This window comes from Cardiocondyla obscurior, linkage group LG18, assembly GCF_019399895.1.
Source record: "Cardiocondyla obscurior isolate alpha-2009 linkage group LG18, Cobs3.1, whole genome shotgun sequence".
Classification (NCBI taxonomy): Eukaryota; Metazoa; Arthropoda; class Insecta; order Hymenoptera; family Formicidae; genus Cardiocondyla; species Cardiocondyla obscurior.
In genome coordinates, this window is record NC_091881.1 from 3,078,534 (window position 1) to 3,094,705 (window position 16,172).

Below are 16,172 nucleotides of genomic sequence, written 5' to 3' on the forward strand. Positions count from 1 at the left end.
GCTAAACTAAGATGGCTTGCGCATGATGCGATTCAGTCTTTCTGGCGCGACTGGCGCACCGTTACGAGGTGAGGAGGAGGAGGAGGAGAATCATCTCCGTCGTCGCCGCCGCTGCCGCGCTAGAGCGAGCAAGAGCGAGCGCTCGTCGTCCGGTCGTCAGTTAGCGTTCCACCCAAGTGCTGTCGGCCGTCACCCGCGACGCCCGCCCGTGCGAGCGCGATAAACAGACATATAGCGCGCGGTCAGGAGAATCCCGCCGCATCGCGTCGCGCAGCACACCTCTCCTCGTGCGCGCGTATAGTGGCGTATAGCGTAATGACCGAGTGAGACAGGCCGACAGGCGTGCGACGCACGAGCTGATTCCTGACTCCACGGCGATCACCGCGGCGACGCGTCCGCGGATCATGGAGGACTTGTGAGGGCGGCATCGCGGCCACCCGGGGCTCGCCCCTGGATCGAGGGGTAGTCGACGCCACGCAAGAGAAGCGAAGACGCAGGAAGCGGCGTGCTAGGTGGGGTAGCGCCGGCAAGGGAAGGGAAGAGGAGGCGCGGCTGGCCTGTGGCCGCTACCACCGGGAGCCGGGGCCGCCGGGAGCAGCGAAAGGCGAGCGTCGCACACCCGCGCGCCTGCCGTCTGACCGTCCGTCCGTCTATCCGACCGGCTGTCACGACCGCCATGTTATCCTGGAGCGGCGGTGTTACGTCGCTGACGCCGCTGCTCTTCTACCTCCTTGTGCTCGGCGCCGCCGGCATCGACGAGTCCGGTAAGTCTGTCGCACGCTTCCTTTTTATCGAAGAATCGTGGGATCTTTTTTCCTCCCTCGGGAGAATAGGTGCGACCAGCCTCTTTAACCGTCCGTGCGCTCGTTGCACTCCGCTGCGAGCTTCAAAAATAATAATGCGCGAGGTACGACGCGGCCAACGTAATTACGCAAAGCATTCTTTTTAAGTTCATTTCTGTTTTTATATAGGGTGAGATGTTATGATAGATCGCGGGAGTTGAATTTCGATGACGGATCCGACGGACTGCCACTGAGATCTTCCACGGCGTCTCAGAAGGATTCTTTTCTAGTATCGTATTGCATGTCGTATCAGGGAAAGACGAGAGGAGAGATTTTGCATCTCGAATATACCGGGAAGAAGCACGTGGAAAATCGCGCGGTGTGTGCGATCGATTGAACAAGCGGCTGCAACTCTCATTGGACAGTAATACGGGATTTGATCTCCTCTACAAGCATGACATTTTTCCGGAGAGAAAATAGAAATGCGATAAAGGAATTTATGGGACACTTTCGTAAAGATATTTTTGACGTATAGATTATCGCAATATTATAGCGTTTTGCATTATAGCTATTTGATTAATTAATTTTCTCTGTTAAATTTAAGGCTTAAAAGAGAGGATTGGAGAGTCTTGGATTCTTTGAACTCTCCCGAGCTTGTAAATCTAAAAAAAAAAAAGTTGATTTCTAGACGGAAAAGTGGAGCTGGATCTCTCCTAAGGTATTCGTCGCGAAGTTTCTTCGTTTCTTGAAGCGAGGAAAGCGTGACTGGTGCCATTGTTCAATCCAACGAGATAGCTCGCTTCCGACTAAACGAATAGGACTTGTCTCACTTTGTCAAAAGCTTCAATTCCGGTGTTAATTTCAACGAACGCTCATTCACTCGGTGTCGTCGTACACCGGTTCGGACCGCGACCCGTTTTTCGCGTGGCATTGACGATTAAGCCGATCGAAATTATATACTTAGTAATGTACGGTATTAGCGACGTGCCAGGTGGTTGTCAAGAAAAAGAAGAGACGAGTTAATGCATCATTTCTGCGAGAATCCACTTTCCGTAAGCGAGGCTCACGGATGAAAATAACTTCGCTTAAGATACACTCGAATGTCGCAAGTCGGACAATGGCATTGAACTAGTTAGGAAAATGTATATATTTATACAGACTTAAAAAAATAAGCCTCGCGACGATGAGAAAAACATTTTCTTAAGTACAATTCTTTTTTTTTTTCTTCTTCTTTTCTTTTTAAGCATCCGTTTGTCAAGTATTTTTGAGTTTTGTTTGCAGAAACAATTTGACTAATTAAAATTTTATTTGTACGATAATTTTAGCTAAATCAAGATCTTAATTTGAATTCTTGAATTATTAATAGTATTAATCGGAATAGTCCTGAACTTTCGGTAGGTGAACGTGAAGATACGGTCGTTCAATTAAAATCTAGACAATGGTGGTCCCATTTGTCGAATGCGTACGTTATCGCACGCGTGTGTACGCATGTGTACATATGGTCGCGTTATCACTTACCATCGATCGTACGTGCATTGCGTATTTGTGTATGCATTATCATGTATTAAACGATACGTGTGTATGTGCGTGTTCGTACGTAGACAGAAAGCATGTATGACGCGTACTTGTGTGCGTGAAACACGCGGGGGGGTGGTCGTTGGCATTGGACATGACACATTGTGGAAATAATTCAGCGAGATGCACGAGGAGTAAATTCGCCACTTATGTTTTCCTCCATTCTGCTGCATTGTACGAGAAATCCTAGATTGGTATCCTCGTTAGGGAGGTGGAGAGAGAAAAATATACGTATGCGTGGTTTAACATGGACAAGATCAACTTGTCCTTTCAAAGATTGATTTTCATCTTTTTACCTTCGCTTGATAGCACGCTTGATAGCGCGTCACTTCAAAGTGAATGTAAAAAGCATTCACATTATTAATCTTTGAACGGTGCGAAAAAATAGATAACGGAATTGCGGTATGAGATAAGACCTACACGTGGACACAGACTCGATAAAGCAGAAGAGTAAACAAAGGATTCGTCACTTAAAAATATACGTATTTTCTTATCCGTCTTTTTATTCATGGAGAGTGAACGATTGCCGAACAGTCGATTGAGCTGTGCCTTAATTTGATTTCATTGATCGTGCAAGAATAGCATGTAGGAATTAAAGGGGCTAGTTCTGTATGAGTGAATTCGGTAACACCGTTCGAGTGTTGGCAAAATTATGTTTAAAATTAATTTTATATTTGTTTAAAGTTAAAATTGTGCATTATTTCGTTTGCATTTTTTAAATTGATATAAAAATGTGTTTCTTTCAGCAGGTATAGATAAATCGGCAATAGCAGTAGCAGCGGCAGAGCCAAAACCCGAGCGGACTGCATCATTGGAGATTCGATCGTCTCAGGATATTGAGGGTATCGAGGCGGGTAGCACACCGTCACTGTTATGCAAGCTTAACGTTCTGGGTCAAGTATGGTGGAGCACCGACGGCAGGAATCTTACCACCATCAAGGATTTCGAATACGGGGGACGACTCGATATAAAAAAGGCCAGCAGGAACGACACGGGGGACTACAAGTGCTCGGCGCAAACTATTGACGGCGAATACCTCGAGAAAAACATTCATATCAGAGTAATAGGTATGAATTAATTTTAATATTTTATCTTATGCACGCTTACGGTATGGACATTTTGAATTCCGCAAATAACATTTTGTATTATTATGCAAAAGTATTACTTTAAAATAAAATAAAAAGATTTTAAGTCATCCGGGCTCTTGTTAGAATGCTATTTCTCGTTGTTTTCCAGAACCCGGCAAAATAACATCCGGCGGAGACGTAAGGGTGAGAGTATCTGAAGCGGCCAACTTGACGTGCTACGTACACGGTTATCCATTATCCCAATTTACTTGGTTAAAAGGGAATGATTCAGAGAGTAGCGAACACTTGAAGGATCACACCGTCGTCACACAGATAAACGAGACCTATGCTGTCTTAATCTTGGAATTTAAGAGTCTGGCGCGCAAAGACAACGGCACGTATGTGTGTCAGGCGAATGATTACAACGGCGTAGTAGGCGCCCTGACGCACTTATTTGTCACTGATGTACCAAAAGTTAATATAGATTTCATGAAAGCAGTCGGAGCCGGCAGTATATTTCTAAATTGGACTGTCAACGACGGTAACGAGCCGATTAAAAAATACTTCATTCAGCATATGAAGAAAGGCACAGATCAACGCCAATACTATGCTGAGCAGATTGGCGGTGGTAATTCGAGTTACGTTCTTAAGGGATTTGAGAGTGACACCGCGTATCAAATCGGTATTAGCGCCATCAACGCGCTGGGTACATCGCATATGCAATTAGATCCACGGTGGATTACGACACTTGAGAAAGGTATTTAAAAAAAAAAAAAAAAACTTTTACCTATTATTTTAGATTTCTTAATTTACTTTAATTAAAAAAATTAATTTTATCGATTAAATATAACTTGAAAAATATATTATAGATCCGGTATTCGTGCCAAAGGTATCAGTTAACGGTGTGACGGAGAATTCAATTACAATTGGTTGGACCGTGCCGCCGCCAGATTTAAAAGAACACGTGCATTATTATAATCTAATGGCTACTCATGCCGATCAGAAAAGAGAAGCAGTGTATCCTGCGCAGCCGTTCATCGTATACGCGTTCGTAGATCTCGACCCGGCAACTACGTACAAATTCAAAATAGCTGCTTGCAGTGAATATACGAAGCAATGTGGCAATTGGAGTGCTGAAGTAAATGGCACTACTTTGGATGGAGGTACGTGGATACGCGTTAAACGAGAAAAAATGTATTTATTTTACATTAGATAAATATTAAAATATCTCATTATTTTTTTAGTGGCCAGCCCTCCGAAAAATCTCGTTGTTACTTGTCGCTACAACAATATAAGTAGCTTTAGTTTCATGTCTATTACATGGAAACCTCCAGAGAAGCCAAATGGTGTTATACAACGTTACAATATACAATTAAGCGGTGTGGCAAAATTTAAGAATGACATGGGACGCTTGGACATTCATAATTTCGAACCGCCCAGCTGGAGTGTCTATAATAAAAACACCACGCATTACACTAAATTACCTCCTAATACAAATTATACGGTATACAGTCAATCACTTAAACTTAAATTATCTCTTTTTATTTATTATTTTTATTAGATTAATATTTTCTGAATTATTTCTTAAATAATTAGAATAATTTTTAACCTAGAATTTTACGTACAGGTTCGAGTACACGGAGTGACAAGATCTCGCACTCTTGGCAAAGACGCTATAGGAAATTGTACGACGCCAGTTGCAGTTCCGGATCGTGACAATATGAACATGCGCAGCTGGCGGAAAATTGAAAGCCAGGGTAGACAGTTGTTTAAGCTCTTTCTACCGCGAATTTCTGAGCGAAATGGTCCGATCTGCTGCTATCGTGTTTATCTAGTGAAATTATCACCGCACAAGACAGTTAGTGATCTACCGCCACCAGAGGAAATCGCAGTGTATTCTTATCAGTATGTGCATAGCTCGCCTACCGGTGGTGCCTACATTGCCGAGACATTTGACAGCGAGCAATTGTTAACGGAAATCTTCCTGGGTGACGGCGAGTCATCTAACGGTGGTCCTATGTGCGACAAATGTATCGGTATACGACCCAAACCGGCACCACCGTTGTTACATTTTGTTCCGGAAATTCCGTCAACTACTATTGCAACTTCGAGTAACATAAGCAGTACCGTTACTACCACAACGGTAACTACATCGACACCCACGACAACTATGCTTAGTAGTAGTAGCAGCACAATTACTAGTACATCTACCACATCAACAACGACTACTATGGACACCACGAAAATTGATATTTCCACGGCCGTGCCTGCCATTATTAATGTCACGGAAAAAATGGAGAGACGAAAAAGAGAAGATACGCCGGTACAAAAGGCATCTATAGATGGATCTGGAGAATTTAGTATGTTATCATCTTACGATGGCTTTCTTGATGAAACATCGAATTATACTGGTTTCATCGAAGTTATCGGTATGTACGATTATCGACAGATTTATGGGACATTTAAAATTTCACAGCAAATTGAATAATAAATAATTGATTTTTTGCAGTATTTGATAGTGAAAAGGATCAACTTCTACCTGCTTATAGCAGTTATTTTAATCCACTTTATGGCGGAGTAGATCCTCTCAGCGTAACAGCTGCGGAAGGGACTAATGTTAGAGAAATGATAATACAGCTCTTCGTCACTCTAATTTTAACTCTCACAATTCTGTTTATCGCACTTTGCGTGTTATATAGATTTACAAAGCGTGCACAAGAAAGAGAGGAAGTTATAACATTGCGCAATAGTTTTAGGTAAGTTCTAAGAAACATGCAAATTTTATCAAATAGAAGATCCATGCATATAATTATACATATAAAACGCTCCTATTAATAACATTGATAATATATCTTCGAAATATTTTTGAAAAACGTAGTATTTTTTTAATGGTTTTGTTTTATTTTAGACATCTTTGTAGAAGTTTGAGAGGTAGACATCAACTCGTGGCAGCGAGTCCACCAGATATGCCGCCCATACCCAAGAATGAATTGTTACAAGCCTATTTGGAACGACATCGGGACTCGGATTACGGTTTTCAGCATGAGTTTGAACTGCTACCTGACCGATTTACAGACAGAACAACGCGTGCATCTGAAGCGCAGGAAAATCTCTACAAAAATCGTTATCCGGACATTAAGTGTTATGATCAAACAAGAGTGCGTTTGGCGCAGATGGACGGTATCTGTGGTTCTGATTACATCAATGCCAATTTTGTGCTAGGCTACAAAGAACGCAAGAAGTTTATCTGCGCTCAGGGGCCGATGGAAAATACTGTGTGTGACTATTGGCGCATGATCTGGGAACAGCATCTTGAACTAATTCTCATGCTCACGAATCTCGAGGAATATTCGAAAACCAAGTGTGCAAAATATTGGCCAGACAAGCACGAAACTAAAAACTTTGGCGATATTACGGTGGAACACGTTAAAGAGCGCGCCTACTCGGACTACGTGGTACGCGAGTTGAAAATGACACGACTAGGCGAACGTGACTCCCGTACAATTGTGCAGTATCACTTTCTCGTATGGAAAGACTTTGTCGCTCCTGAACATCCGCATGCGATTCTACGGTTTATTAAACGTGTCAACGAGGCGTATTCACTCGAAAAGGGTCCAATCCTGGTTCATTGCAGTGCTGGCGTAGGTCGCACCGGTACACTTGTGGCACTAGACTCTCTGTTACAGCAACTGGCCGAGGAAGGCCAAGTATCTATTTTTAACACCGTGTGCGACCTGCGACATCAGCGCAATTTCCTCGTGCAATCACTTAAACAATACATCTTTATTTATCGTGCGCTTATGGAGATGGCACAGTATGGCGATACCGAAATTCCAGCACCTCAGCTCAAGACTACAGTTGCTAAATTGAGACAGCGGGACAACGGAAAAGAAAAGTGTAGAATGGAAGAGGAGTACGATGTAAGTCACAAATTAAAATCAAATGTCACAAATAATTTTTATCTCTTTTTTTTTTCTCGATATTTGATTTTATCTTTAAGATTTGCAAATTAAATTATTATATATTTGTGTAAAAATTATTCTTGCAAATATCTTTTGTATTAGATGGGTTAAAAAATCCCTTGCAAAAAAGTGACTATACATTTTAAATAACCAATATCCAATAAAGTAGAATATACTATAAATATGCATTAGTGATACCCAATAAACACGTTACATTTAACATTTCTTTAATAATTTTATAAAAAAATAATTATTTATTTTTAATTTAAAGTATACGCTTAATTTTTGTTAACAGAAAATTAGTTCCGTATTGGAAGATCGTAAGTCCTTCTCTGTTGGCGGCGGAGACGAAAATCGATCGAAGAATCGAAGTGAAATGGTTATACCATATGATAGAAATCGCGTGATACTCACTCCAGTTCCGGGAAAAGAACATTCAACTTACATAAATGCATCTTTCATTGAAGGCTATGATAATTCCGAGTCGTTTGTCATTACGCAAGATCCATTGGAAACTACCATAGCGGATTTCTGGCGAATGATCTCGGAACAATGCATTTCTACGATAGTTATGTTATCTGACGTAAGTGTATATACATTTTTATTTTTCTCTACTTTTTTACTAATAAATTTTATGAAGATGTTAATTTCTTTTAACTCATCATTATTTTTGTAAGAATGTTTGCGAACTATACAAATATTGCATTAATATAATATACATGGTATGCAATATTATAAAATAAAGTTTTAAAGAATTAACTGATAATTTTTATGAATATTTTTATTTGTATGAAATACGATACGTCAATATCTTTAATCGGGTGCAAAAGCTGTCAGGGTCCCCGATCTTAAGATAACAAGAGACTCACTTTTAAACAGAAGTTTTTTTTTTAATATTAGAATAAATTTTATAATCGCGTGTCACATATAAAATAAATAATTTCCTTTCTAGTTGAACGAAGGTCCGCGGAAATGTCCACGCTATTGGCCCGACGACGAAACCGATTACGATCATATAAGGGTTCGTTACATACATAGCGAAAGTTGTCCATACTATACGCGTCGCGAGTTTTGTATTTTGAACACGAAGACTGACGAGAGTGGAGTCGTGAAGCAATATCAATATCATGGCTGGCCGACAGTAGAAGGTGAAGTACCTGAGGTGACGCGCGGTCTCATAGAACTAGTAGACCAAACGCTAACGAACGATACTGAGACGAGTGGTTCATTAGCCGTGCACTGCAGCTGTGGATCAGATCGCAGTTCCATGTTTGTGGCGCTTAGCATATTGGTCCAACAGCTACGTACTGAGAAACGTGTGGATATTTTCACAACGACGAAGAAATTACGATCCCAGCGGCATGGCATGATTAGCACTTTCGTAAGTACATCATATTTTCAATTTTTTTAAAGTTTTCCTTTTTTTTTTAGAAAATATTTACGATAAAGTGATTACATAATTAAAAACTATAACTAAATTATTTATTATATTATATTTAATTTTTGGTCTTTGTGTATGTGCAGGCGCAATATGAATTTCTTCATCGTGCCATCGTGAATTATTCAGATCTTCACAATTTAGCCGATGACGAAACGGTGTCATAATGCTTGAAAACTAGCAAGGACGAGATTAGAATGTTCTAAGTATTGTTTAAGCAGACATGTGCGTGAGAAAGTTCCGAGACAGATGTCCGAAGATCCACGAACGTTTCAGTCTGTATATTGTCTCAACCAAAGATGAATAAACATCGATAAAGAATCATTGATGTCATTCTCATCGTTATCGTCATTATCGTCATCTAGACAAGCGGATCGCGGTGGACAACACGGATCTAGAGACTACTTGTACATAATATATTCACAAGTTTTACATGTGCTGACTATAAATTAAGTGTGGAAGAAGAGCATCGATTGAAGATATTAGCTAGAAATCGACTCGCCTAGTATCATCACGTGGATTTCCGACGTCGTTGGTGAGAACCGCAAAGTGCAGTGCGTGACATTGTCACGAAAGCGTTACAGAAGCTTATTTTTATCGATAATCTAACGATTCAGCCAGAGTTAATGTATCCACAGTGACAAAGTTTTGATATCGAAATCCGACGTTGAACAGATAAGGATACTCTCGTTGGTATCCTTCATTTGGCTGTACAGCGAAGGACACAGGAACTGACGGATGTAGTTTGTATAGGTATGACAATTCATTCTTCTGATAAATATACGAGACATGGGCTAACTCTAAACTTCACTTTTACGAATCGCGATTAGAGCCAAGTGACGAGAAAGTTCATGATTATTCGCACAATTCGTGAATTGCATAAACCTTTTCGAGGTTCCCATTGATTATTGTATTATTTCGGTATTTAATATAGCGCGTTTTATTTCGAAGCGAGTAAAATAAAGATTTATCATAATGAAAACAATAGTAATTGTACACTGAATGACAGATTATGACGATTGCTGCAACGACGACGGTCAGCGTACATTATCTTAGCGTGGTGTGCGTCGAGTCTCACATGAAGCGCGTAGAATATATGTGCCGCGGAGCGTCGACCGCCGAAGACTAAAGAGATCGAGGGTGTGTTCGGGGAGTTGCTATTCATGCAATTTAGCAACTATCTTTTTCTAATGTGTAACATTAGAGAAGAAGGAAAAGGGAGTTTTTCAGGAAGGAAAAGAAATTGCATAAATAACGACTTCCCGAACGCACCCCGAGAGAACGCGTCCCACTATATTTCCCCTCGCTGACAACTGAGGGAGGAGATCGAGAAGACGAGGGGAAAAAGTAGTGGAGCGCGTTCTCTCGAGCAGCAAAAGCCATATCTGCTTTTCAGTGTACACGCGTATATTTATATATCCATCAATAATATATACGTTATTTTGATGTATTACGCATATTATACGTTGATTTTTCTTTTACAAGGAAAAAAGACTGATAGTATTATTCAGTTCGAATATATGCGATTAAACACGTACTGGCTGGGCAAATTGTTCTATTTTAAATTCGAAATTTCAATATAAAAAATATATTTTGAAAAATATATTTAAAAAATGGAGCACAAAGATGACAACATGGGAATACGATTAAAAAAAAATAGAGCGTGACTTGATGAGTGTTCGCTGATTAGCACATATTCGAAATACCGCCCGGCCCTGCGAGAAAAGACGATGGCAGAAAAATACTGAGATTTAAAAGTAAAAAAATAAAATTATAGATTAAGCGGTAAGTGAGAAACAAAGGATGAAACGAAAGGAAGGATTAGAATTATATGTTTAATTTTCCGCACGTTTATTTAGTTCTAGTCAAGTTTAAGCTTCAGCACGTGCGCTACCAACCCATATTGCCGACTTCTTGCAGAAGGCAGAAGACAATCAGATTAATTACGATTCGCATCGCGTCTAATTATTTTTTTTTCTTTCCTTCTACGCGGGAATCAGTCTCATTCCATTATGAAAATCCTCCAGCGAATGACACGGTAGTAACACTCTTCAAATTACATTTTGTAATTGATATAAAAACTTCGGCGTTTGATTTATATGTTCATATTTGTATTTAATAATTTAATTATTTTTTATATCAATGAATTTCTTTTACCTTTTTTTTATAAAATAATTTATATTCTCAAAATTAAAAGAGAAAAAATTCTGTTAATTCTCAAAGAACCGGACTTTGACGTTATACGTGATTCACTGGAGGATTTATTTTAATGTTAAACATGCTGGATAAATAAGTTTCATTTTATTACATGACACATAGGCACATTAGTTTTTAGTCGTTATCACATAAATAACTCGCTTCGTTTACGTAGTAGTTGATAGAGAGCCTCTAAAAAGATAGGAGGATACTCGCCGCCTGTATTTATAAATATATATATATATATATATATATACATTGTTACACTATCGCCTATCGCTGTTACTATTTGTATCGATAAATGGTGTGACAATACTTGTTTCGTACTCCCATTCAATAATACCTGTTGTTACACGTGCATTCTCTGCAGGGTCACGCGACGTTTCGTTCCATCTTTAATTATCTATTATAATATTATTCCATAAATTACCTTTAATTAGGCAAACAGCGGCGACGATAAATGACTGGAAGAGTCGTGTGAATAAAATCGAGCAAACGTTTAACAAAATTTATTACAAACTCTGTTTTTTCATCAGCGAAAACAGTGTTTTACTATATTTTTAACACGAGTAACGATAATTATTTATATTTAATTTTTAACATAAATAATTATTTACGAATTAAAAAAAAAACATATATATACATTATATATTTAATATGAATAATTAGATATTAATAATGTGATATAATTATGATTAACAAATGATTTTGGAAGATCTTTTTTACCGTTTTTGTTACGAATTTATAGCACATTTATTCACGCTACTCGTTAATCACGGCTTTTCTTTATTTACAGCAGATAATATTAATGCATCGATTTGATCGATCAGTAACTTAATAACGTTGCGAGTCGAGCAATCGTCGTTCCGACTGCTACTGTAAACGCGCGTACCTTCTACGCTTAGTATGTTATTTCATTGCGCCACGTTTATAATTGTAGAGTTACAATACACGTCACGCGGACGTGAGGTCCGACGACCTGCGATCAATCATAGTTTCGTACTTGTCTTTCACGTGTTAATCTATAATTTTCGAACGCCTAATCGACTGATGCGACTGTGAGAAGAGGCGACGAAACAGAAACTCTGCTGGTATTATTGATAATTCATTGCGCACAATCCGCTACGATACTATCTGTTCTTTTTGTCCACGATAATTTTATTCGAAGATCGACGTTTGAAAATATCTTTTGCCCTACCGACTACGATTGTCGTGTGAACGTTTTAGTCTTGCTATAGAAACTTAGCGAAAAATTTTACTAGAAATTCTTTGGTGAGACGTGAGATCTGACCGGCGTACTTTTTAACTATAAATCGGCGAAACCGATTAAGACTAGAATGAAATGTATATTGGCAAGCGATGGACAGACACTGAATGAGATGCACAAAACGCGAAAGATATTTGTAATCGTTTGCAGCTCGAAGTGCGCAAAGTAGTCCTAAAGATTAGAAGAATCTAAAAAAAATTAGGAAAATCTTGAACTCGGTCCTTTTTTTTCAAATTGGAAATAATTCATTTTTTAATTATTATCTTTTTTTACATTTTTTTATTTTATACCTTTTTTATACTGCAGAATTATATAATTTATCGTTGTAATAACAATTTTTTTTTTTAATATACATAAAATAAATGAGCTTTTATTTAGCTGTCGAAACTCCAAGATTGGAAATTCGATTTAAGCCATAATGACTTGCGTCACGTAATTATTTTATATTTTATTTTTGTAAGTATTTTACAGCCGACGTAAACCGTTAAGTATGTAAATTTTCTAACAGACGAAAGATGTAATTTCTCAGCAATAACTTGTGACTGTTCCTCAATTGGAAATTATGTTCCTTCGTGTGAATTTGCGTGGTTCAAGCGGGACGATACGATGCTATGTACCGAGTCTCGAATATTTTCCCAATTGTATAGCGTAGCCACACAGAATAATATTCTTTTATCGTCTGTAATAATAACAGAGCTAATGTCCAGTCGAGCTAACTTACACTCGCATTTGAGAAAAAAAAAAAAAAAAAAAAAAAAAATATATACGTAGCCACTCGGATTTAAGAGTCGAAAGCGCACACGTGCAAAACGCATATTAATTGCTGCCGTTAATTAGCGCGGTAGCAATTCCTTTTTGATAAATCGGGTGAATGACCCCGGACTCTTTCTGGTCATGCCGCGATTTCTTGTTCGCGAACGAGAGATCGCGCGGAACTACAGCTTCCTTGCGCCGACTGTTGTCGCTACAAATGTAACTCTATTTTTACATTTAAAATTTTCTACGTTCGCGAGACGAAGTGGACAAAAGAAAACTGTTCCGTATAGTCCGAGAAGTAGGAGTCAGGTCCGCTTTTGAATCGAGACGAAACGACGTATCGCCGGGTCCATCGAATGGGCCACCCTGGCGTGGCCAGGAAGGGTGAAGCGGATCGTTCACCGTTACGACTGAGGTTCGATACGCGGATAATACGCTCGGCTATTTTCAAAGCGATAATTTAATAAAACTCGATACTACGAAGTTCCCACCGGTGTCGCATGCGTGCAAGATTGCGTGAAAAATTTAAGCGAGGCCTATAGATGCGAGAGAAAGGCTAATGAATAAATCAACCGTGAATGGATCACTCTGCGACATTCGCACACCTTGCTTGAGTTCTACGCAATTCGTGACAATTCAAAACTTTTTCTAAAACGAAAGAAATATACATGGCCTAATTATGTATTGCTTTTCTTTTGCGATTTTAACGAAAGCGTCGAAAGTAGAAAATTCTTTAGTTTCAAGATTTTTCTTTCATCAAAGATTAAAATGTAATAAGATAAAGTAATGTTTACGTGATATACATCGCACGTTTGATTTGTATTATATTATAAAAATGCGAATAACGTAGGGTGATTCTTATTCCTCGTTTTTTTTTTTCATCATTATTACGTTCTAACTATAAGGAAACGTCTTGAAAAAAAAAAGTAAAATTGGCAAAATGTTACAAATTCTTGAAAGCTAAAGATATCAATCTTGATAACAATTAAACATTTATTTACGTGTGTATATAATCTACATTTTTTTAAATTGCAATATAATTTTTATCATAAGTGTACGACGTAAAAAAGCTAGTGTAACGTGAGAATTGGATAATCAGCTATTAGTCATCACGATTCGTTATCTTTCAAGAGTCAAATTATCCTCTCGATTTTCTTTCGAAGTCCACTCGACTCTTCCCCCTTAATTATTCTCGAAAAATGGGATTGTAAATTGTGCAAATAGAATCGGTTATGATTTTACAATTAATTTCGCAAGGTGTTCGAGGTACTTTTTTTTTTAAATTGAAATTTTTAATTTAGGATGTGTACATGCATCATCATCGGCTGGAACATGTTGCACGAATGATAGAAATGCGTGCCCTGTGAGGACGTGTGCGTGACGTGTGTAATGTGTCTAGAAGACCAGCGAAGATCAGAGGAGACGGCGGTGAATAATGCGAGCGAAATAAAAGGATCAATCGATAACGAAAGGCGTGGAATGCGATGCTAAATTCGATTCGAAAGCAACGACGTGCATATCGAATTTACATTCTGGTTATTATAGACTGATTTATATTTCGAGTAAGAAACGTTCGCGGTTAAAATAGCTTTCTTCTTTTTATATCGACGTAGAGATATTTTTTTTTTTTAATGTAGACTTATAACGCGTGACTTTTATTTATTTTTTTAAGTCAGATAAGCGCTAGCTACCGTCGTCTCCGCGCTCGTCGATTATCGATAGGCTCGAATTTTGTAAATTAACTTAACGATTAAGGTAGCACACGAGAAGTACCGTCGCGCATTACATTAACAATTACGTTCGTACATGATAACGAGATATAATTGTAAGAGACATTTGCATATATATAGTCTTAGTCTTTTGTATGATATTCACACGAAGAAGAGAAAAAGAGGGTGGATCACGCTGAAAGATCTATATCTGAGATATTAAGTGTACTGATAAGAATGCAATCGAGGTAATTGATACGCGTACGTGATTACGGTTGAGAGAAGAGATCCCAGATACGCGCAATCTTAAAAGTTTCGCTATCGTGGATCTTTTCGAGAGTAGAACCTGCAAGAACCCGCGCCGAATTTTGCGATAGCGCTCGTCATCGAATCATTCTTTTGTATGAAAAGTTGTAAAGCGATATCGGTAACAGTGCACTCGATGTGAAAGGAAATACATGACACAATAATGAACCACGCACTTGTTTCTCGTTATTTTTCCCTGTACCTTTCCTGTTACTAATTATTAATTCTTTCTTAAAGACAGCTGTTTTACTGTCACTGCTTTTCTAATGATGGAGTTAGCCGAAATTTACGTTGTTTGAACGCGTGAGAACTAAACAAAAAATTATTTTACATACCCGAAAGTTAATTTGTATTAGAAGAAACCATACGCGTGCAATTTTTGAGAGATTCCACCCGATTGCAAATTATTAAAAAAAAAATGATGCGACTTACCAATCTGCATCTTCAGCGGAGTTGTAAAATTCTGCCGTTGGCTGCAACATAAAATAAAATATATTATTGTAGACGTGTAAATTGGTTCATAAAATTAATTAAAAAAAAAAGGTAAAAGTTTTTTATTTAATATTTTATTTAAAAAAATGTATATTCACCTAAGAGTTGCTCCGCCGATGCAGGATGCCCGTCCCGAGCCTGCTCCTCCTCTCAGATGGGACGTGTCGAGTCATCCTTCCGCGCACAGGACACTCGCGTACGCGCCCGATAAATTACTGTTACAACAATTAATTTCTTATTAAACACTTTCGCACGATAGTCCACGACACTTCCGATATAAAATTTTTATGTAAAAGAATGACGTCCGAATACATTGCGGAACTCCCGAAGCGGCCGACGAACCGTTTGCGGTTCGTATTTGTATAGTTTCGGCGTACGACACTTTTGCCCATATGGGTAGTCGAGAAATTCGTCAATCGCGAGGTCTTGCAGTTCCGAATATTCAAAACGGTCGGCAAATATCAAAAGTACGGAGTGCCGTCCCGCTAATTTTATGGCCACACCCCTTTTGTAATGGTTGCCATCAAAATGGTCACGAAACTGGCGGGAACTGCGATCGGTCAGTTAGTTCTAAAATAATCTGCTACGAGCCCGCCACCATTCACTTTCGGAGAAAAAAAAT

General features: G+C 38.8%; 1 protein-coding gene across 4 annotated transcripts; it reads left to right on the forward strand.

Moving 5' to 3' along the window:
- The first annotated feature begins 119 nt into the window (after positions 1-119).
- Positions 120-15,233, forward strand: Ptp69d (Protein tyrosine phosphatase 69D). Of its 4 annotated transcripts, none has more exons than XR_011546855.1 (12): positions 120-764; positions 3,104-3,424; positions 3,594-4,181; positions 4,294-4,587; positions 4,669-4,928; positions 5,052-5,853; positions 5,934-6,180; positions 6,333-7,344; positions 7,682-7,969; positions 8,339-8,767; positions 8,911-10,609; positions 10,684-15,233. XR_011546855.1 is itself a non-coding variant. In XM_070668752.1 (11 exons), exons 1-11 carry the CDS (start codon positions 677-679, stop codon positions 8,989-8,991), a joined length of 4,410 nt encoding a protein of 1,469 aa, XP_070524853.1. In that variant the 5' UTR covers positions 120-676; the 3' UTR covers positions 8,992-15,233. The 4 variants fall into 4 exon arrangements, 2 of the variants coding, with proteins under 2 accessions (XP_070524853.1, XP_070524855.1); XR_011546856.1 differs by having other exon boundaries at positions 8,911-9,577; positions 10,310-15,233; XM_070668752.1 differs by having other exon boundaries at positions 8,911-15,233.
- The last annotated feature ends 939 nt before the right edge of the window (positions 15,234-16,172 follow it).

What these genes read in the sequence shown, in the direction of transcription:
- Ptp69d (XM_070668752.1), top strand. Translation starts at nt 677, where the DNA reads ATGTTATCCTGGAGCGGCGGTGTTACGTCGCTGACGCCGCTGCTCTTC. An exon ending in CGCCGGCATCGACGAGTCCG is followed by an intron (nt 765 to 3,103) that starts GTAAGTCTGTCG and finishes TGTTTCTTTCAG; the next exon opens with CAGGTATAGATAAATCGGCA. An exon ending in TGGCACTACTTTGGATGGAG is followed by an intron (nt 4,588 to 4,668) that starts GTACGTGGATAC and finishes TTATTTTTTTAG; the next exon opens with TGGCCAGCCCTCCGAAAAAT.